We start from the raw sequence: 22,335 nt of genomic DNA on the forward strand, positions 1-22,335 counted from the left end.
ATGCCATCGCCACATCCTGTGGCAAGGAGTTCCACAGACCAACAACACACTAGGTAAAGAAATACTTTCTTTGGTCTGTTCTCACTCTCCCAGCACTCAATTAGAGTGGATGTCCCCTGGTTCTAGTATTGTATGAGAAGGAAAAGAGCTTCCCTCTATCCACTTTATCCATCCCCTGCATAATTTTATACATCTCAATCATGTCCCCCTTCAGGTGCCTTTTCCCTAGACTAAAGAGCCCCAAACGCTATAGCCTTTCCTCATAAGGTAGGTGCCCCAGCCTAGTCATCATTTTAGTTGCTCTCTTCTGCACTTTTTCCAGTTTCACTATGTTTTTGTTTTGTTTTGTATTGTACACAATACTCTAGATGGAGCCTTACCAGCCTTTTGTACAATGGCATTATAATGTTGGCTGTTTTATTTTCAATCCCCCTTTTAATGATACCTAGCATGGAATTGGCCTTCTTCACTGCCGACGCACACTAGTTTGGCACTTTCATCGAGCTGTCCACCAGTACACCAAGATCTCTTTCCTAATTCATCGTGGACAGCTCAGAACCCATTAGCTGATAACTAAACTTCTGATTTTTTTGCCCCAGTGTGCATTACTTTACATTTCTTTCATTGAAATGCATTTGCCATTTTGCCACCCATTCTCCCAGTTTGGAAAGATCTTTCTGGAGCTGTTCACAATCCCTTCTGGTTTTCACCACCTGAAAAGCTTCATGTCATCTGCAAACGGCCACCTCACTGCTTATCCATATCTCCAGGTCATTTATGAACAGGTTGAAAAGCATCAAATAGCATTCAGTGTCCCATATCTTCAAATAAAGAGTCACTAAGTGGTCTGCATCCCCCTCACCCTCCCCACTATAGTCTTTCCTTTGAAGCTATAGGCATCTATATGGCCAAGGGGGGAAAAGGGCAACACACTTTCGAACCTCCCTGAGCAATCTACTTTTCCAGTAGTCTAATAAAGGTTTGTCTGCTTCTGCATTTATCTAGAGCTAGTAATTCAGGCAAAAAGGTGCTTAACCTTCTGGAATAGCTTCGCTAATATGAGAATGTTTACCTTTTGTTGCTATGCTGCTATACATTGTGAAAGTCATTTTCTCCCTTGAGATTTAATCAAGACTGAAGTGCTAAAAAATGACATGTATTCTTGCTTCTTCAGAGTAGTCAAGGAATTTTAAAATGTCTGAAAAACAGGGATCCAGTATACTTTTGTAGAGCTCTGCAGTGAATTATCTGCTATCTGTTATTGACATTAGTACACTTTCCACAATTCAAAACAGATCATTGTATGCTTAAAAGTTAGTCACAAGAACCTCTGGTAAGGCATCTGAGATATATTTAACCCTCAGACTAATAGTCTGGTGTTGTACACTGGGATTGGGTTGCAAGAACTAATGCTTGTATTAACAGCTTAGCTTCAGCAGTTATCCATCATGAGTAACATCAGTAGGTACCGCATTTCCCCGAAAATAAGACAGGGTCTTATATTATTTTTTGCTCCAGAAAACGCTTTAGCGCTTATTTTCAGGGGATTTTTTTTTTCATGTACAACAATCTGCATTTATTCAGATACAATATTGTAATCTGGTTGCTGCATAATGCTGCACAATAGTGAACAGCGGGGTTTCACTTAACTGGGGCTTATTTTTGGGGTAGGGCTTATATTATGAGCATCATGAAAAATCATGCTAGGGCTTATTTTCAGGTTAGGTCTTATTTTCGGGGAAACGGTATAACTAATAGGATTTTGACTAATGTGTATTTCTATAGCTGTTTTAATATTCAAGAACATGGGTACAAGAACATATGGACACATAGCAAACAGTTGTACACACTGATGTTTTGTATATAACATGTTTTGTATATAGGAGCCTCGTGGCGCAGTGGTTAAAACGCTGTACTGCAGCTAAAACTGTGCTCACGACCTGGGGTTCAAATCCCAGGTAGCCGGCTTAAGGTTGACTCAGCCTTCCATCCTTCCGAGGTTGGTAAAATGAGTACCCAGCTTGCTGGGGGGGGCAATGTGTAGCCTGTATAATTAAAAAATTGTAAACTGCCCGGAGAGTGCTTGTAGCGCTATGGGGCGGTATATAAGTCCAATAAATAAATAATAAATATAACTAAAATTATTTGGCAACAACACTGTTACAATTTCAAATTGGGTGCTGTATGATATACATTAAAATTGTAATTCTGAGCACTTCTAAGCAGATTTCTTCCTTAGCAAACATGCTTAAGATTGTACTGGGGGAGAAAGATGATAAATGAAGAATATTTTGGGCCACCAAAGAGTCACATTTGAAGGTACTGTATCTCCTGTGCTTTGTGGCATGATGCTAGGATACTGAGGTACTCTTGGGGATTGATCAAACTTTAGGGAATTTAGGGAAAATATTCAAATACCTTTTAATTTAGTGTTAAGTTTTAAGAATAGGGGTCATCTTAGGCTCAGAGCTGCAGTCCCTAAACTGTTTTAACGAAATTTAATAGAATATTAGATTACACATGTAACAAATGTTCTGCTGTAAGTATTTGGGTGGGCTGTATCTGTTATTGTGTTTCTTCTATTATGGAGTCTCTGCTGTGATCGCGGACAGTCTTGACTGTGCCTCTTGGAATGTACCCGACATGTTTGCTGTTTACAAGTGGATGTGCTAAATGCTAGATTGTTAGCAGACATTGGATTTGGATTCTCCTCACTTATCTTATGTTGCTGTCTTGTAGGGCTCTGTTTCTTGATGTTGGGTTTGCTCTCTGGATTTTCCTTGTCTGGCTCACTTGTTTATGGGCCAGTTTCATGCTACTGGATACATCACTTTGGTCTTCCAAAGTTTATATATAAAGTTCTACTTTATATATATGCTGACTTGGGATGAAGGAACTTAAAATACACTGTACGCACTCTTCCGTGTTTGAAAGGCACCAGTGCCATGTTATCACACAAAAAAGAGCTTGGACAACACCAGTGCATATTAAATCCATTTCCTGGTCTGCCTACATAGTTGTTTTGTTAAGGATTAACAAACTATGCCCAAAACTAATTTTTTTTGTAGTTTAAATTAATGGTTTACAATTAAGCATATGGCAAACTGGTCCGCTGAGTAAAGAAGCCCAGCCTACATCAAGTGCCAAGCTGCCTCCTTCTTAGATAAGTCCTTCAGGTTTCTTCAGTTGAGCAACTGTTATCATGAGTGTGTATATCAAATTGTGTAGGAGGTGGAAAAATGATTAATGTGGATTTCAAATCCTGGTGTTTAACAGCTAAAATGAGTATCTTTGTGTGAGAATTCAATTGCTTTCGTGTTCAGTGTAGCAGTCCTTTGTTACCTTTCTCGTTAAGCATTCTGATCATGGGGACCGATAGTCATCTGTGTTCAAGCAAATAGTTTCTGCACAAAGCTATCAAACTGTTTTCTTAAATAGATTAATTGGAAGAAAATTCATGTTATGAAAAGGCTTGTGCATACACTATGGAGTGACGTTTTTGGAAAATGGAAGCTGCCTAGCCACAAACCACATCATTCCCCGTAGATAGGAACATACTTTTATTACATTTGCTCCATATGCAGGGAATATTTTATTATATACTCAAAAGCTTCCATGGCCAGGATCTGATGGTTGTTGTAGGTTTTTCGAGCTGTTTGGCTGTGTTCTGGAGGTTGTTCTTCCTGACATTTCACCAGTCTCTATGGCTGACATCGTCAGAGGACTGGAGTTAGAACTTTGTGTTCTAACTCCACAGACAAGAGTTTTAATTCCTGTCCTCTGAAGATGCTGGCCACAGAGACTAGCGAAATGTCAGGAAGAACAACCTCCAGAACACAGCCAAACAGCTCGAAAAACCTACAACAACCAATATTTTATTAGTTTTTATGTATTGGATTTTAATCACTGAGAGAGAAAGATAAGGCAAGGAAGGAAAATAATGAAAAGTACTGCTGATGCTTTGCTCCTTGAGGAATGAAAAGTTCTCTGTCTTGGAGTTTGGTTGTATTGGCTGTATTTGTCACTCCTTTTAATTTTAGGGAGTTTCCCTAGTGCATTTGTAAATTGGGAGGGTTACATTACCTCTTTCTTTGTGTATTAAAATTACTGGAAGACAATGAAATAAACATTTTTCTGGTATTTGGAATAATGTAGAATTTACCCTTTGAGTTAAAAGGGTGAAAAAACGTGAAATCAGAAAATATTGCTGAAACGTTCCTGCCTGTCCCTTGGTTATTTCACCAAGCAAAGGCACAAGCAACGTGTCGTTCAGCTGCCACCAGTTGATCACATCAACTTTATTCACTATTAATGATAACGGTCCAGGCAATGTATCATTTAAGAACCAAGTGGAAATTGTTTATTGTTACAGGTGATAACAGTCCAGTCAATATCACTAACTCTCAACTAAACAACCTTCTCTCTTCACTCTTCCTCTCCTCCTCCCTCTTTTTCTTCACTCCACTTCACTCCGCCCCTCACCAACTCCCATAAAATCTCCACATAAATATTAATGAGCAAGGTGAATGCTACAATTGCAGATTAATTTTTTTAATGGCATTTTAGTAATTAATGAAGACTAAACTTGTTCGTGCAGAAGTCACCAAGCTTTGAGATGGGGCCATTGAAAACAAGCGAATGGGAAGATGAGATTTGGAGTCCAAATGGCACACCACTGCCTCCTTGTTTTCTTATCTTTAAACTGGAGAAGCCTTCAAGTAGACTTTTCTGCTTTGTAAAATAGAATACATAAAAATTCTGTCAATGATACAGGTTTGTGAAGGTAGGAAAGGGCTCGATTGTATGATGGAGGTTATTATGGATAACAGTAGATTTGGGGCATACAAGAAAAAGTGCTAGATTTGGACAATTAGATTCTATTGCCACTATTGGTGTCCACTAATGAAGAAGACTTTAAAAAGGGAATCAAGCCCATCCAATGAGAAAAGGACTGTTGGCCATTTGATAGCTACTAACCATTGTGGGTGGGGACGTGGTGGCGCTGCGGGCTAAACCGCAGAAGCCTGTGCTGCAGGGTCAGAAGACCAAGCAGTCGTAAGATCGAATCCATGCGACGGAGTGAGCTCCCGTCGCTTGTCCCAGCTCCCGCCAACCTAGCGGTTCGAAAGCATGCAAATGCAAGTAGATAAATAGGGACCACCTTGGTGGGAAGGTAACAGCATTCTGTGTCTAAGTCGCACTGGCCATGTGACCATGGAAGATTGTCTTCGGACAAAACGCTGGCTCTATGGCTTGGAAACGGGGATGAGCACCGCCCTCTAGAGTCGAACACGACTGGACAAAAATTGTCAAGGGGAACCTTTACCTTTACCTAACCATTGTGGGTACACTGGAAACTTAGTGTTTAGAGACACGAGACTATGAAATACCATCTGCTGGCAAAGCAAAGGCAGGTTACCTTCATGGTTTACTTATGGGCTTGATCCAGTAGGGCTGTTCTTAATTCTTCAAGTTTAATCTTCAGGATGCTATGATTCAACACATTACCCTTTTACTTTTATCTCATACAAGCGACTGCCTCTTAGGATGGGTTCCCTCCCTCCATAGTTGAAACCTTCCTGTCAGAAATGTATCTGCTCAGGTTTCTTAGGATTAAGCCCAGACTTTGCCAGGCAACGTGGACAATACCACTGTTACATGAATGTAACTGTGAAGAAATGTCTTGTGCTAAAATGTGATATTGAAGCTGTGGCCTTTTAAATAAAAGTCTGCTGGTAAGAGGATTTATGATGCAAGCTGTCTTGGTTTCTGGTGAAAACATGTCACAGCCAGCTGTGTCCACTTTGAAGGCTTCTGGTCCCTGTGTGTGCATGTTGGAGGAGTTTGCTGCTTACATATTGATTTGAAAGAGAAATAGTCTAGCATACCAATGAAATACTTCGGGGAGTCCTCGATCTCTGTTTCTAAGGCAGCATGTTTCTCAGAACTTCCTTTCTGTTTTTAAATAGTTCATACCACTAACTTGCTGTCATGTAGTAACTGAATAAAAAAAGGAAAAAAGAAACATGGCAAGACATTAAAATGCATCTTTTTATTCAATAGCTCAATAAGTTAGGCATCTGGCTGCAGAGCTGGAGGTTTGGAGTTCTCACCTCGGAAGAGCCAGCCTATGGAGCCTTGGGCAAGCTGCATAATCCCAGGATCCCCCTAGAAGAAGGGAATGGCAAACCACTTCTGAGTACACTCTACCGAGAACATCTTGGGAAGAATTGACTTGATGGTGCACAGTTATTAATTATTCATCTATCTCTGGGACTGTTTTAATTTTGCATGTTAAGGATAACATGAGTTTGTTGAAGGAAAGCTGTTTAACCTAGAGAATAGATGTCCAAAGAGGTGGTGTACTGACAGCTTTCATATAATTAAAAAGATGCAAAGAAGTGGGAGAATATGTGCTTACGACTCAAGAGAGGGTAATCAAAACGAGGTGTAAATTTCAAGCAGGTAGATTTAATTAACTTGCATGATAACTTTTTAGAATTATGTGCTGTGCAGTGGAGCATTGAAACAAGGCTACAGTACAGCAGGTAAACAAGATGCCTGGGAAGGCTTTTGAATTATTTTTCATTGGAAGATTTAGGGACATCTTGTAGACGAACAGCATAGTACAAGTTGGAACTGCAGCTCTGAGTTGTCATGCAAGAGGAACATGAATGTATTCAAATGTAAAGAGAACTGATAATTGTTGATAAGTGAAATTATTGCCTCTGTAGCCCTACACTCAATTTCTTTGTGAGCCCATGGGGCACTGATTAACTTCTGGGACACAAGGTGTTCCTTGTTAACACTGATTTCACTAGTATACAAAAGATGGTGAATATAATAAACAAATGGCTTTTTTTTTTTTTTTTTTTTTTTTTTTTTTTTTTGCATTAAGGATGGACCTGGGAATAGTGCACTCAGATGTCTCTGGAGTTGGGGTCCTATTAGAAATATAAATGAAAACGTCAGGGGAACTTTGCTGTTATGGAGCTGGAATATAGTGGATGAGTTTAATGATCTTTAAACTCATCTTTATTGAATGATCATGTATTTGAATAAACCACTATGCATTTATACATACCCTTGAAAAGCCCTTGGATTTAATGTTGGAAATTTTGCATCAGATGTTCCATCTGGCCTGGAGGGTAGCGAATGGCCATGCTGACTAGGATCCTGGAACTTGTTTTAAAAATCAGCTTTCCTAGCTCTGAATTGGGTCTATGCACAATCCATCTGGATCCTGTGAAAATCATATGCAAGGTTTCCTCTAAGATGTGTGAACGCATGCAACTCCATCCCCTCGCGCAGCTTCCCTCTTCCGCACATCCACATTGAGCATTTCCAGCCCCTTTGGTTCCGGTTGCAACGGAACCCCATGCAGGGAGCAGAGTCGCACATGAGAGGGTTGGAGCCCTGCCCAGCAAGGCTGAAAATTAGAGAGAACATTGGCCATATGCATAGTATATACCCAGAGGGTGCTTGCTTAGAAGTCACTGCTATCAGGTCAGAGACTTAGGTTAATATCCTATTCCAATTCTGCCCAAGTCCTCACAATCTCCAGCCTGAGTTATACAAGCCAATGAATGCCCCGTTGGTTTAAATGGATCTTCCTCTGGTGCAAAGGGTTGCTGGATTCTTTGTTGTGTGAGCAGCAGGGAAAGAAGAACAATGCACAGAACATACTATTTTACGAGTGTCCCCTTCCTCCCTTACTGTTCCTTGTGTGTCTGTCCAGAAATCCTGCACTGGTTTGAAGAGAATGACCATCCTTGCTTAAAGGTTTTACCCACTTTTTGTAATGTGGGATTATCCCATTGAGAAGTCTATTTTCTCTTGCATCATCACAGCGGATTTCTGGAAACTGACTGGAACCTAAGAACATGTTGATCCTTATTAGACACCCATAAAATAGCTTGCAATAGATAGTGTTTGTGATGTGTGCCATTTAGTCAGTTCTGTGGCAATGTGAGCATGATTTCCAAAGTATTTAAAGATACTATTTGCTAGTGCCACTCCCCATGGAGTTTTCATGACTGAATAAGGGATTCAGACCTAGTCTGACACTGTAATCACTACACTGCACTGCAATAGATAATATCAAAGTTAAAACTGCAATAAAATAAGGGTGAACAACATCACAATTGAGGAAAATCTCTGTATTCCTCATTTCTCTGTCTCCCATTCAGAGGGTGCATACGGACAAAGAAGATTTACCTATTTTTACCTTAATTCTATTGCTTGTGCACATTCTACCCTATCATCTGGGGATTTTGCCCTTTCAAAATACTTACAAGATGTAAGACAGAACAGTCTTCTTCTGATGGAGGGGTATGTTCATGGCTGTCCTGTTGCTAATTTTTACTTTGTAATTTTTCTTTCATCTATCTGCAGATTTTAGATATTTTAAATTTTAAGGCACTTAACATATGACTTAGGCAGGTGGAAAGTGGGAACAAATTAGCTCAAGACATTTTGGTACCAGAAATTTTGAAAAAATCAACGCAGCACCCCTCCTACTAATTAAGTAGACCTGTGGTAACGATGTTACACAGCAGATCTATCTGTCTCTAATTCTTGCATCTGTTATAACACAATAAATATATGTACCAGTTTTTCTTGCATCATAGATGGGGTAGTTGTGAGTAAGAGGTAGGCCTTAACTTACTTCTTATTACCTATGGCAAAATATGAGATAATCACACACTCGGAGAAGCACAGAAAGCCCATGTCTTCAGACTCAATTAGGTGAACCTCTGAGACATTTGACTCTTCTGTTCATTTTCTTCTTCAGAGATGAATTACTTGCATGTTCTTCCCCCCCACCCCAACAGCATTATTAGGTGCTCCCTCAGTACCTCCCTCCTTGTTCAGATCATTAGAAGCAGATCTCTACTTTTTTCATGTAAATAGTCTGTAAAGCAGTAATGACCTGCATTGACCCCTTTTTTTCTTCAGCCTCTATTACAAAATTTGGTGCTGTGAAGAATGGTAAAGAGAACATACTTTAAGCTCAAAACAAATTGCATGTTTTTTTTAAAAAAAGGGGGAAAATGAGGATTCCAAGAGCCTTCACAAATAATCAGTTCTCCAACAGAACAAGAAGCATTGTCTCTGAGTGTTTTATTTTAAACATAAAATGCTGAAAATAAGATATATACAGTGTTTACATTTCTCCTTCTGAATTTTTGTGGCACAGTTGTGGCAGCAGCTGAGAATTGTTTTTGGAGTTTGGGAAAGAGCTGTTGGACCATCAAAGCCGTCCACCCCTGCTTAGATAAATCTTTCAAAAAGTTATCTGTTCATTTGTAAGATTTGTATGGCTCACTTTTTGAATTCTATAGTATCTCTGGTTTTCCCAGTAGAGATGTATCTGAGACTATTGAGGAAAATAGAACTACTCTTTCGTGACCTATTAGAGAAAAATGTCCAAAATTCAGTTCCTACTAGGTTGCAAAGCAAAATCATTTGGGAAGAAAGTTAAGTTTGTCAGCGACAGAGAAAGAAAGGAGGATGCCAGAAAAGAGGAGAAAGGCTAGAGTTCTCTGACACATGTGCTAACACACTGGTTCACATAATTTGCTGGTTTGTGACCTCCAACAAGATTTCATCCAAAGGAAGAAAGGCCTCAAAGGGGAAAAGTTTCATCATTCGTATCCTAGACCAGTGGTTGCCATTTGCCAACTTTGGGTAACCCAAGTGTTCTTGGATTGCAACTCCCAGAAACCCTAACCAGCATAGCTGGCGGTGAAGGCTTCTGGGAACTGCAGTCCAAGCACGCCTGGGTTACTCAGCATTGGGAACCACTGTCCTAGAAGAACCAAGGCAACAGTTGTATGGAGAACATACTCTGTATATACTCTGGCATCCAAGTCAACCAATTTATATTCTTAATGAAAAATGAAGGCTGTGCTCCTGGAATTATTTGAAGATTTTATTCCCACAATGGGTTTTGTTTTAGAATGAATATAGAAGTATGTAGAAGCAATTTACCAAAATTAATTTCAGCATGAATCTCTCTCTCTTTTTTGGGGATAAGCACTGGCAATTTTACTTGTTCAGTCAAGTTCAATGTTTTAAAGTTGGTTTATTTCCATTTTTTGTGTATCACATTGGGTAAAGGTGAGCTCTTTAAATTACTAAGTACTGCCTTCATACAAAACAAGGATTTAAGAGCGTTCTCTTTTCAATTAGTACAGGAGATATTTTTCATGCCTCTTGCAGAGGAACAAAGCTTTTATTTTTGTACTTTAGGCTTTTGTTAGAAAGGGAACTTGTGATTAGAGCATGACTGTGTGAAATTGTGGAGTGATTAAGATCTAAAAAGTTTTAACAAAAGTACCAGCTAGGGAATTGGTGGGATTAGCTTGCTGAAGTTGAGACTCATGGGGTGCTTGAAGGTGAGCAGCATATCAAATGTAGGCTTTTATTTTGGTGACTCTGATGATGATGAGCAGTATGGAAGAAAAGTTGGGTATGTGTCTTTAAAAAAACACGTGCAACTCTGCAAGACTTCAGAATTTTTTACAACTAGTTTGACATCTGTCACTTCTTTTAAAAATGACATCTATGAAGAGGACAAAAAGGAGGTTGTATTGCAAGTACTTTTTAATAATAGGATTTCATTATTTGTTAAAACAAATACAGAACATGAGTCTCTAAAATTTGAGTTAGCACTTCCAGATAATGCATTTGTGTAGTCGCAGTGCTAGATAATCTCTAACACTATAGTATCTGTTTTACAGTTTCTGCATTATCATAGTTTACCCTTTTTCTGCAGACATATATCTGTATCTTTATGCACTCTCAGTATGTTTGTGTAAAATTAGAAGCACTTTACTGTATTACTGATCCATGCAGGGCAGTGCATTCTTCAGGAATATGAGCAACATGATCTATCCGTGGTCGACCAGGATTTGCTTTTCCTCACTGCATGTCATTTATATCAAAGTTTCTCAATGTTTCTTTGGTCTTTCACATTCCTTGAACTTCACCTCCCAGAATCCCTCGTCTGTGGCCAGAACTTCTGTGGGTTCAAAACGTTAGTTCAAAACGTCTTGAAGGCTACGGGCCTCAACTGTGAATTATTCAAAATTTTTGTTGATAGCCGTTGTACATGCTGATGGTTATATATTCAAACATGTTGACCTGCACGCTTAAAACACACACACAGCTTCTAAAATATGTTCAGGCTTAATGTGGATAGAAACGTTTTATCCTAAACTGTAAAGGATTGCTAATCATTTGAGTTTAAAATATCCTGCCTCAAGAACCATTATTTGCTGTTAACTGTATCAGAAATGTATATGAGAAGCTGTATATATGTGCCAATTAAGACTGTGACAAATTTGCCTGCCTGCTACCTCCTGAATGTTGCAGTTTTGTATAGAAAAGGACTGTGCACTTATATATTTCCCCTTGTCTCCCTACAGTCATAATGAACGAAAAGTGACTTGCAAACATCCGGTGACTGGGCAGCCATCACAGGACAACTGCATTTTTGTTGTGAATGAACAGTAAGTTATTGTTTTGCTCAATAAATCTGGGGTTAATAGCTATTTTCACTAGGGTTGACCATTCAAATATTTCAGTTGACCTGCAAACTGACCACATATTGTGTGACTACAGTCATTTTAGATTGCATCATAGTATGATCTAATAAAGAAACCAAGAATGAGGATTTTTTGAGTGCCTCACCATCAGTCACACCACACGTGTGCATCTATGGATCATGGTTCCCTAACTGCAGTAAAAACAGTCTATGCTTTGTACAAGGTTCTAATATAATTGCTGAATTAATACCTCAAAAATACTTGTCTATTTTTTGACATTTGATCATTTCTAATCAATGATCACTTTCACTTCATATATTTATTAAGGTCCTTTAACCATTGATTCATTGAATATATTCTGAACATCTTTTTCTCTTGCATTTCAGAGGAAAGAATTGAGTTTGGTTTTGTTAATTGCCTACAGCTACTGGGTGTTATAGAGATATTTTTTTAAAAATAACTTCAGAAACCTGCAACCTAAGCTTTTAAAGATTGAAATCATACTACAGAAATAAATGTTGCAGTTGGTGTTTCTCTTATATCAGTGTGTCTTTTCTTTGTGGGTACAAATGTGTTTGTTTTGCACTATCCTGTTTGTTCCCAGAACAAGGAAATCAATATCCATTTAAACATTAGGGAGTGTGATATTGTGGGTACAATTTTGTTTTGTCCCATCCTGTTTGCTCATACAGTAAGCAAATCAGTTCTGGTGAGAAATATGTAAGTGAGGAATTGTTTATCATCTTTTTTTGCGTTTGGCTCCCCTCTGTATTTGTCAAAGTTGGATTTACTTGAGTCCAGTGGTTCCCCAGATGTTCTTGGACTAAAACTCCCAGAAACCTGTACCACAGACTATGCTGGCCAGGATTTCTGGGAGGTGTAGTTCAAGAACATCTGGGAACCCAGGTTTGGGAACCACTGCTTTAGTCCTTTATGGAGAGCCTAAATAATAAGTGTCATCACTAATCCATGTCTGTTTGACTGTTGAGGTGGCTGCTCCAGGATATAGTGATGACCATCAGCCAGGATGGTTTCACAATTTATGGAGGATAAATGTTCCAGTGGTTACTAGACTTGGGGCCTTGTAGTGTATATGATCTTTAGTCTCAGAGGCAGTATTCTTCTCAGCACCAGGTTCTGGGTTGCATGAGCAGGAGCTGCTGTTGTACTCATCATCTGTTTGGCCACTGTTAAGAACCACATATTAGGTGGAAAATTCTTTGATTCTTATCCCACTGATATAATTACATTTTCATAATTGTTGAAATGTTCTTGCAGTCAGATACACAAACTGCAAAAGTTTCCCTTAACGGTTAGAAAATTGGGGCGCAAGTACAAAGTTCCTGAAATCTACCAGCTTTGAAAGTACTATTTTCCAAGGGGTGGAGGAAGTTATTAAAAAGAGCATCCTGATCATTGGCATATGTCACAATATAGTATATCTTCCTTCCTCCACTTGCCTTTTGCTAACATTTCAGCCTTGTGTATGCTATCAACTCACTGTTTTCCCTCCGTCCATCTGTCATAAGCAGAAGGTTTTTTTTCTTGACAGGCTCCTGCTTATAATAATTGAGCATGTGACCCTCACAGTCCATGATAGTAACACATCAGCTGGTATCTTCAGCCTCTAGGTCTACTCCCATAGCTTACCTTCAGTTTTTCTTTATCCTGTATATATTTGATTTGTCCAGATTCTCTTCCTACCGTCTTGATTGTCTGTCTGTCCTTTGAATTCATGCATTCCCTTATTTGGCTATGGTAATTTTGCTGTCATTCAGGAAATTCGGACTTTAGAAGGGAGCACCATGATTCAGTTGTGATTTAGCAATTGAGACAGCCTTTGAGTACCTGAAGAAAAACCGCTTAGACAAGTGTCACCATGTTGTAATCAGTCCTCTCCATGAAGGAAACCCACTTTCTGCTTGCACCATGGCAAAGCTTGCAAAGTGATGTGGACGAGGATTGTTGCTAACCAATGGAACTTTCCACTCAGTTGAAGCTCAGTAAAATATTTGTCAAGGTGTTGAGGTTATCCAACCAAAGATTGTAAATACCAGACTCCTGCAGCCATCCCTCACTTAGTTAATTCCAGAGGCTTACAGCTGTTGCGAATGAACTTTTGCTTACCTCAGTTTTGTTACCATTCATATACATCTAACTTATTAAGTAGTGCGTCTTTCTGCTAAAACAGGTTTGAGTACAACTCTTCCTTATATATGTGATTGAGAATATTGTCTGTATTAAATGTATATGCACATCCACTTCCTTCAATCAATTTAGCACCATAGGCTTGAGAAAGGGAGGTTGAAACCGAAGAAATATGCTGTATGATCTGTTGAACTCCACTAGCAGGTAGTTTTTCTTTAAATCTCTTCGCAGGTAACTTTGCCACTATATCTGAGGTTGCTTGCTGGGAAACTGAACAAGGACCTTCTACAACTTTTATTGGAGTTATTACTGGAAGTGCTTTTAATAGCAGTCTTCAAGCACAGCAGGTTCTAGCATTATTCCATATTGTGTTTTCAGGACTGCAGCAACTATGACATCTGAAGAAAAGAAAGATCGGTCGGTAAACATGATAAGTGAAGCTGCACACTATAATTTGACATCAGAGTATGCTGGACATCCAATGAGTCCTCTGGGCAGAGTAAGTTGTTAAATTGGACATACATTGTTTATTAGCACAAAAATTATTCTGCTACTCAGTACAATCTGGCACCGAGTCAGAACAACATGGAGCTAATGAGGCAACTCTTCTTGTATTTCAATTTTAAGGCACTCTCTGTTTGCTATTATTGCTGTGGATGTCATTATACAGTGGTGCCTTGAGTTGCGAACTTAATCCATTCCGGAAGATGGTCGTAACTGAAGTTGGTCGTAACTCAAAGCACCATTTCCCATAGGAATACATTGAAACACGATTAATCCATTCAAAGCATTAGTTCCCATAGGAACTAATGCAAAAGCAGTTAATCCGTCCACTAGGAGGATACTTTTTCTTTTTTTAAAAACCTAAGATAACCTCTAAGGTTTTAAAAAATAGGGCAGGAAAGGAGGGAGGGAACAACAGGGAAAAGAGGCCTTTTTTCCAGTCATATCTCACAAGTCAAAGCAAAATTTTGCGGCCGGAGCTGGTCGTAACTCAAATTGGTCGCAAGTCAGGACTTTCGTAAGTCGAGGCAACATTGTACTCTTAGTCTTATCATCATAATCATCTTTACTCCTACTGTTTAAAAGGTGCTCACTTTGTTTAAGGTAAAAACTTTTCTCATGGTAGCTTCCAAAGTAAACAGTGAGTTAATAAAACAGAGCAAAAATAAGCAAGTCTTCCAGAAACATGTTAAAAAGCCAATGAATAAATACAGTTAAACGAATAGGAGCCCAATCAAACCATTCTTACTTTTTAAAATATTAATAGTGAACAAATTATTCTTTAAGGCTTTTCCAGAAGTCTGTGGTGATGAGGCTTAATAGACCTCTGTTGATTTTATGATACAGGCCCTTGCTCAGAAAGCACTGTTATTCACATCCACCAGCCTAGTTGTTTTTTGTTGGTAAGCACATATTAGTTACTGTTCTTGAGATGCAGGCAGGCTGACATAGGTCATTTGCACCAAAACATTTCAGGCATCAGAGGTCAGGTTAAAATTGTGCTTGAAAACTCACTGGCAACCAGAGTATAAGCTAACATCACATGATCTTACAGTTACTGCCCCAGTCAGCCACATTGTGCTCCAACTGAAGTTTCTGAAATGTCTTTAAAACAATCCCATGTAGAGTAGATTGTAGTAGTTCAGCTTGGGTGTTACAGGTATATGGGAAACAAATAAAAGACCAGAACTCTTCAAATACACAAACCAGCCTGATCTATTAAAGACTGCTTTTGACAACCACTCTTTCCTAAGCTTTTCCAGTCCTTTCACACTCTGCAGTTCTAAGATGATGATGATATTCAGATTGAATGAAAGAGAAGCTAAAGTACGACTGTCCATTTCTCCCAAGCTTGTTTTTTAAGCTGGGACCCCTGAAAGCTCCACCTATTTAATTATCTCATCAGCTGTTTTCCTATGGAATGGTTATCTCAGCTTCTTGTATAGCCAGGCCATTCAAACTAAAACTAATCATCACAAACCTAGCAAAATGAAAACTCTCTCTGAGCCTAGTTGTTATCTCATTATCGCTACGCCACAGCAAAGAGAGCCTATTGTTGTAATTACCATGGTGAATGGATTTGTTGAAGACTTCCTTGATTACAGTCTCAAGAGGCAAGATGTCTATCTGTGCTAAACAGTAGTGCTAGATTTGATTTAAGAATGGAGTGTAGATTTGAAGTAAGAAGACCGAGATCAGTCATCTCAAATACATGGCCCTGGAAAAGACTTTGTGTTTCCAAAGTGGCTTGAAGCACCCTAATGCACGTCACACAATTCAGTAAAGAACCTCATAACACAAATAACAAATTGACATTCTTATTTAAAATATATCCACTGCTGAAATTGTGCCCTGTTGTATCACAACTGTTCTTTGAAGTAGCCCAACCATGGAAGTGGATCTTTCAGTCCAATTTCAAACAAATTTGTCTTAATGCCATAGTTTCCATGCCATACTATACCAACATTGCTATTGTAACAGAGTGTGACATAAAAGCCAACATTCTGTTGATTGGGATAGTAAAATCACACTAGAGTAGGCCCACTGCATCTAGAAGGATTTGCTGTGTCAACTCCCCTATAAGTTCTATTGATTCAAATGACCGTACTCCAACTGTGATTTATTAGCACAGTGCATACTAGTTAGAGAAAACCCTTTTGAATCTATGGGACTTATGGAGGAGTTGATTCACTAAATCTGTGTTGATTCAACAGGTCTACTGTAATTTACTACACCAAACAAATTTTGGGCATGATTTTCATGTTTGCTCTTTCTCCTTCTTCTGTCTTCCCACTTGTCATGTAAGTGCCTTGGGACAGAGAGTAGGTCTCATGTTTTACAAAGTGCCATGCACAGACCGAGTTACAGTGGTGCCTCGCTTAATGACGATAATCCGTTCCAGGAAAATTGCTGTTAAGCGAAAACATCATAAAGCGAAATTAAAAAGCCCATTGAAACGCATTGAAAACCCCTCAATGCATTCCAGTGAGCTAAAAACTCACCGTCCAGCGAAGATCCTCCATACGGCGGCCATTTTCGGTGCCTGTATAGCGAGGAATCCGTCCCTAAGCACAGCGGGGAGCCATTTTAAGCACCTGACAGCCATTTTGAAAACCCGACGATCAGCTGTTTTTGATCGTCGTAAAGCAAAAATTGGTTCCCGAAGCAGGGAACCGATCATTGCTAAGCAAAATTCCCCCATTTAGACTATCATTTTGCAATCGCAATTGCGATCGCAAAAACATCGTTGCAAAGCGGATTCATCGTAATGCGGGGCAATCGTTAAGCGGGGCACGATTGTATTTTCAAAATATAAATAGTAGATGTAGCTCCGTGGTAGGGGATTTGGAATTCCAGCATTATTTAGATTTTAAGCCTACCACATTGTAGGGTTAGCACTTCTTTGTGTCCAAGCTTCATCATTGACACAAGGGTCTTTGAAGGCTTTTCACTTCTCATTACAACCTAATGGCACTGGAACGTTGTGGTTATAGTTGCAGCTGTCCATGTGAGAGTGATTAATGCCTCTTTGTAGCTCACAGAAAGTCACTTATGCTGCTGAACCTCTCAGTGCATACATCGTTTTTGAGCTAGATTAGTGTGCTAATTGTTAATTGTTCCCATATGAAAGATTGACACAGATGAGTGACTCCGAAAAGTGTCCCCAGATCTTTACTCACATATGGAGTTTGCTAGCATCTGTACAGCTGCTTTTTAGGATCTCACATTTCTAGCTACTGTAGACTGGAAGAAGATAGAAAACAATGACTACTTTGCTTGGCATTTTACAATGTGGCTCACACATTCTGTTTTCCTGTGTTTTTCTCTTGTTTTGAAATGTTCTGATCTTGGGCACCATGTCTGATTAATTAGATAGGATTAGTTCATTTGAAGATAAATGCAGGGGGTTGTAGGAGAGGAAGTTTGGAAACTTTGCTGTTCTTTTTAGAAACAAAATAAGGCTTTCTTTTTACGTGTTGTACATATAAGTCTGTTTGTGCCTTTCACATCTAAGGAAGAGTAGAGCCATGTTTTTAAAAACCTATGTACAGTGGTGCCTGGCTTAACGATTGCCTTGCTTAACGAGGAAATTTCTTGACGATTAGGTTTTTCTGATCGCAATAGCGATCGCAAAACAATGGTTTAAATGGGAAAAATCCACTTCACGATGATCGGTTCCCTGCCTCGGGAATTTTCTCATTACGACGATCTAAAACAGCTGATTGTCGGGTTTCAAAATGGCCCCCCGCTGTTTTCTAGGACGGATTCCTCACTTTACAGGCAGCGAAAATGGCCGTCCCTATGGAGGATCTTCGCTGGACGGTGAGTTTTCAGCCCATTGGAACTCATTGAAGGGTTTTCAATGCGTTTCAATGGGCTTTTTTATTTCGCTTAACGAAGATTTCGTTCTACAGCAATTTCGCTGGAACAGATTATCCTCGTTAAGCAAGGCACCACTGTATTATGAAGCTCTGTAAATCCTGCAGTCAGTCAACTACTGCTCATCAAAATAAGAAAAGATATTACTCATAATAGTAATAATCTTGGATTCTCTGTGCATAATAAAATACCTAAGGGAAAAGATATTGTAGCTGCTTTTCAGTGACTGGAGAGAAAAAGGCTTTTGAAATTGTCAGAACTGCTGCCCAGTGGAAAAGGAAGCCTGCAGCTACACTTGAACATAACTAATAAGCTGGGCTTTATACACACAGACCTATGTTACAAAACACTTGTGGGGTTCAAGATAAACCCAAGGCTTCATCCTTACATGGTAAATTCAGAGTGAAGTGGTGATCCCCATCTTTTCATCAGCCGTGAACATGAACAGAAATTAGTACCTGTGTCTGGGTGGTCCAAACACCTGATAGTCAGGGAAATGTATAGTCAGTGTGTCTCTACTGCTCCTGGATACGAGCTGGAAGAGAAACAATAGAGATGTTTCAAAAATCTGGCACAATATGAAAGAAAGATCAACACTGGAGATATTCAAGAGAAAGTGTCAGATATACTTTTGATTTGGATTCCTGCATTGAGCAGCGGTTGGACTCTGGCCTTATTGGATCCTTCCAACTCTATTATTATATGATTCTATGACCTTTTGATTGGATGATCAGTTTTTTGTGCATAGGTGACAAAAAAGCAGGACAGTTTACTTGGGAAAGGCCCCAGTTGGATTAATGTGAAACTGTTCACAGCTGAGTTTCCAGCAGTCAGTCTTGGCCTCCTGATTCTTGGTAATAAGCTGTAGCTGACTCTTAGACATTCAGCTAGTCTTTGAAAAAATAATCGTGTTGCTGACCATTGAAACCTTGCAGTTGTTCACCAGTAAAAGTTAGTCCAATTAGTGTTTTCACCTTGCCTACTTTTATGATGAGTGGATGGGCCCACAATAGCAATGACATACTGTCAAGTAGGTCAAGCATAAAATGCAACCTACATCCAAAGTGCATTCAAGTGGGAATAGTTTTCATTAGTTCATCAGAGTCTAAAACTCATTCAGTTGATGGGAGATGACAACAGGAGTAATTAAGCAAAGAAGAAAGGGAACGAGAATGATAGAACATGCAGTCTTGCAACAATAGCTGAATTAGCCTCCCTTTGGTATTAATCAGAATAGTTTATGAAGGTGATACCTAGGGAAATTATTCTGACCATTGTACAAGAGTTAGTTTTTGTGCAATGCGAGAAGGTTGGAAGAGGTGACTAGCAATCTCTGCAAAGCCTTAGATCTGGGTCCTTGGAGATGAATGCTAATAGAGTGTATCATGTTTTATAGATTGTATTGGCTGTGCCCCACTTTATAAACTCTTGCTGAAATAGTGTAGTGAAGGAATAGAGCAAATCCTTCTCTCCTGATAGGTGCATGTAAAACACAGGACCTTTCTTTCATTTTGGAGACAGTATAGTCTCATTTGGAAGCCTACATAGGCTGCAGTCAGCCTGCTTGTGCAGGCCCATCCTTGGTTAAATGTCTGAATTGCAGAGATCCAGAACTTCAAAAGTTATTCATAAAATATTTTCAGTTAGTTTTAAATAACTCTGCACTCCATTTTTCAGAGGTTATTACAATAATTATTTTTTACTTTGAAATGAAGTGAATGCTACAAGTTGCAGAAATTTTCTTCCAGACCACTCCGTCTTCCAAAGCATTGCTAGTGGTTTTATATAACCTCTGACTGCAAGGTTTTGAATCATGGAAAAAATGTCATTTGCAGCCACATAATTGTTTGCAGATTCAGAAGCTCAACACTGTTGAATATGCAGAAAAGCCATCAGTTGCTTTACTGTGAAAGAGAGCTGAGAAAAATCTGAAGATTTTACAGGTGGTTAAATATAGCACATGAAGGAAAAGCTATCTTTTAACTTGAATGATCTTAAACTTCCATAAAATGTATCCTTTTTTAAAATGTATTTTCCTTGTAAAAATGAAGAGGCTAAAACCATATAGAGAAGTTCAAATTAAGACACTGGTTAAGAAATATTGCCTGTCCTCTTTCATAAACTCATCAAATAATGGTGTTAGAAGGGGCTTATAAGGCTATCGAGTCCAACTCCCTGCTCAGTGCAGGAATACAAATCAAATTATATATGCCAGGTGGTTGTCTCCAGTGTTGGAGCATTCACTACCTCTTGAGGTAATTTATTTTTATTTATTTATTCATTATTAGATTTTTATCCCGCCATTCTAGACAGGAGTCTACTAATTGGTTCCATTGCTGTACTGCTCTGACAGTTAGGAAGTTTTTCCTGATATTCAGTTGAAATCTGGCTTCCTGTACCTTGAGCCCATTATTACATATCCTATACTCTGGGATGATTGAGAACAGATCCTGCCCTCCTCTGTATGACAACCTTTCAAGCATGTATTTTTTTGTTTGTTTAACTTATATGCCGCCCACACTACCCAAAGGTCTCTGGGCAGCTTACAACAATTTAAATACAGTAAAAAGATAAAACAGTTAAAATACATTGGTCTAAAAATTGCCATCGGGGCCCACAGTTGATATTATTTCAGTTAAAAACCTTCTGGAATAGGAAGCTTTTGACCTGGACATGGTCAGCCAGGAACAAGCGGAACCACTGTAAAGCAGTGCCCCCAACTCCCAACCCAGCCAACCTATCCAGAAGGACACCATGGTCGATGGTATCGAAAGCCGCTGAGAGGTCCAGGAGTATCAATAGGGTCACACTCCCTTGTCTCTCTCCCAGCAAAGGTCATCGTACAGGGCAACCAAGGCAGTCTCCGTACCAAAGCCCGGCCTAAAACCCGATAGAAATGGATCCAGAAAATCCGTTTCATCCAGCAGCACCTGGAGTTGTCCAGCCACAACCTGCTCCACACCTTGCCCAAATAAGGGAGGTTCACCACAGGTCAATAGTTCACCACCAGCCTTGGGTCCAGGTTAGGCTTTTTAAGGAGTGGCTGAATTACCGCCTCTTTCAAGAGTGCTGTCATATACTAGCTCAGTTTTCTTTTCTGAAGACTTTTAGAATGCCCAGTGATTAAGGAGAGAGGATGTATGACACAACATGATGTCCCTTTAATTGTTTGGCTAGCTTATCCATGAAGATTGAAAGAAAACAGAGAGTGCATTGATTCATTCAAACTATTTCATACTCAGTTGTTATACAGTTACAATGAAGATTCAAGTGTTGTGCCTCATACAAAAGTGAGTACAAAAGCTCTCCAAACAGGTATTTCATCATCGTAATAATTTGCCATTTACTCCTTAATATTTTTTGCAGTCTCAGCAGTAGCTGGTAGATGATAAAGACAGTGGGTTATCACGATTGCTGTTGTGTCCTCTCCTACCTAATGAGCAGGCCTGTTCGGTCAAATCATTTCTATTTTTGACATGCTGCAAGTCATTGATTGCTAATCAACTCTCTAATGGAACATGTGTTACAAGAAGATCGACAGTAGTTGTAAAAATTTATGGAGCTTGATTCCAAAGACAGTCTAGAAGGCAAGATGTAGAGTTAGGGTTACAAGATGGATCAAATGATAGCATTTAGTATAGGCTTGAATATGAATATATTCTGGAACAGGTGACATAACTGTCAACCCCCATCTCTAATAACCTTGCTTAATTCTAACAAGTGTTCTTAAGTTTTCTTAAGAAAGGTTTTTTTCTGATAAAAATACAGTACTCTTGTCTAAGAATAGTTTGGATTTAACTTCTAATTTGATACCTATTTGTTATAACATTCCTCCTTTGATTTATTCATACACTTTTTCTCTGCCACAGCCTAAATAATCACTAGAAATAAAAATCTCAGTGAGCCCACCCAATTCATTCCTTTCAGTGCAGAGACAAGTAAAACACCAGATAGGAGTTTTTGCAGTTATTTGCACCCATTAAGATCTCATCTGAAAGGACTGGTTCCAGAGATTCCATATTCATTCTCCCCAGAGAATATCCTGGAGATGGGAAATATCTAAGGGGGGGCGCTTATAAACCTAACAGCTGATCGGCTGGCTCTTAAGAAGCTTCCAGAGGCTTGCTCAGCACCTAAAAAGGCAGGGAAATAAAGCTCCCCCACTTTCAGAAGCCTTCCGGGGGCAAGGGGAAAACAGCAATTTTTTATTCCCATCTTTATTCCCCTGCCTTTTTAGGTGCTGAGCAAGCCT

The 22,335-nt window shown here is 39.3% G+C and overlaps 1 protein-coding gene across 26 annotated transcripts in view; it reads left to right on the top strand.

The window, feature by feature from the left end:
• PLEKHA5 (pleckstrin homology domain containing A5) overlaps positions 1-22,335 on the top strand; it is a 217,215-nt gene that overhangs the window by 121,888 nt on the left and 72,992 nt on the right. For 23 of the 26 annotated variants that reach the window (XR_013536803.1, XR_013536801.1, XR_013536802.1 and 20 more), the window contains 2 exons: positions 11,433-11,516; positions 14,079-14,199. Coding sequence is in view for 21 of the 26 variants with exons in the window: in XM_072999745.2 (XP_072855846.2) it covers positions 11,433-11,516; positions 14,079-14,199 (205 nt within the window). In the remaining 5 variants the exon portion in view is untranslated. Of the gene's footprint in view, positions 1-11,432; positions 11,517-13,931; positions 14,200-21,260; positions 21,374-22,335 lie in introns of those variants that run through there. The other 3 variants (XM_078376413.1, XM_078376416.1, XM_072999760.2) reach the window with 2 other exon arrangements.

The sequence above is a fragment of the Pogona vitticeps genome, chromosome 5 (assembly GCF_051106095.1).
Source record: "Pogona vitticeps strain Pit_001003342236 chromosome 5, PviZW2.1, whole genome shotgun sequence".
In the NCBI taxonomy this organism is placed as follows: domain Eukaryota; kingdom Metazoa; phylum Chordata; class Lepidosauria; order Squamata; family Agamidae; genus Pogona; species Pogona vitticeps.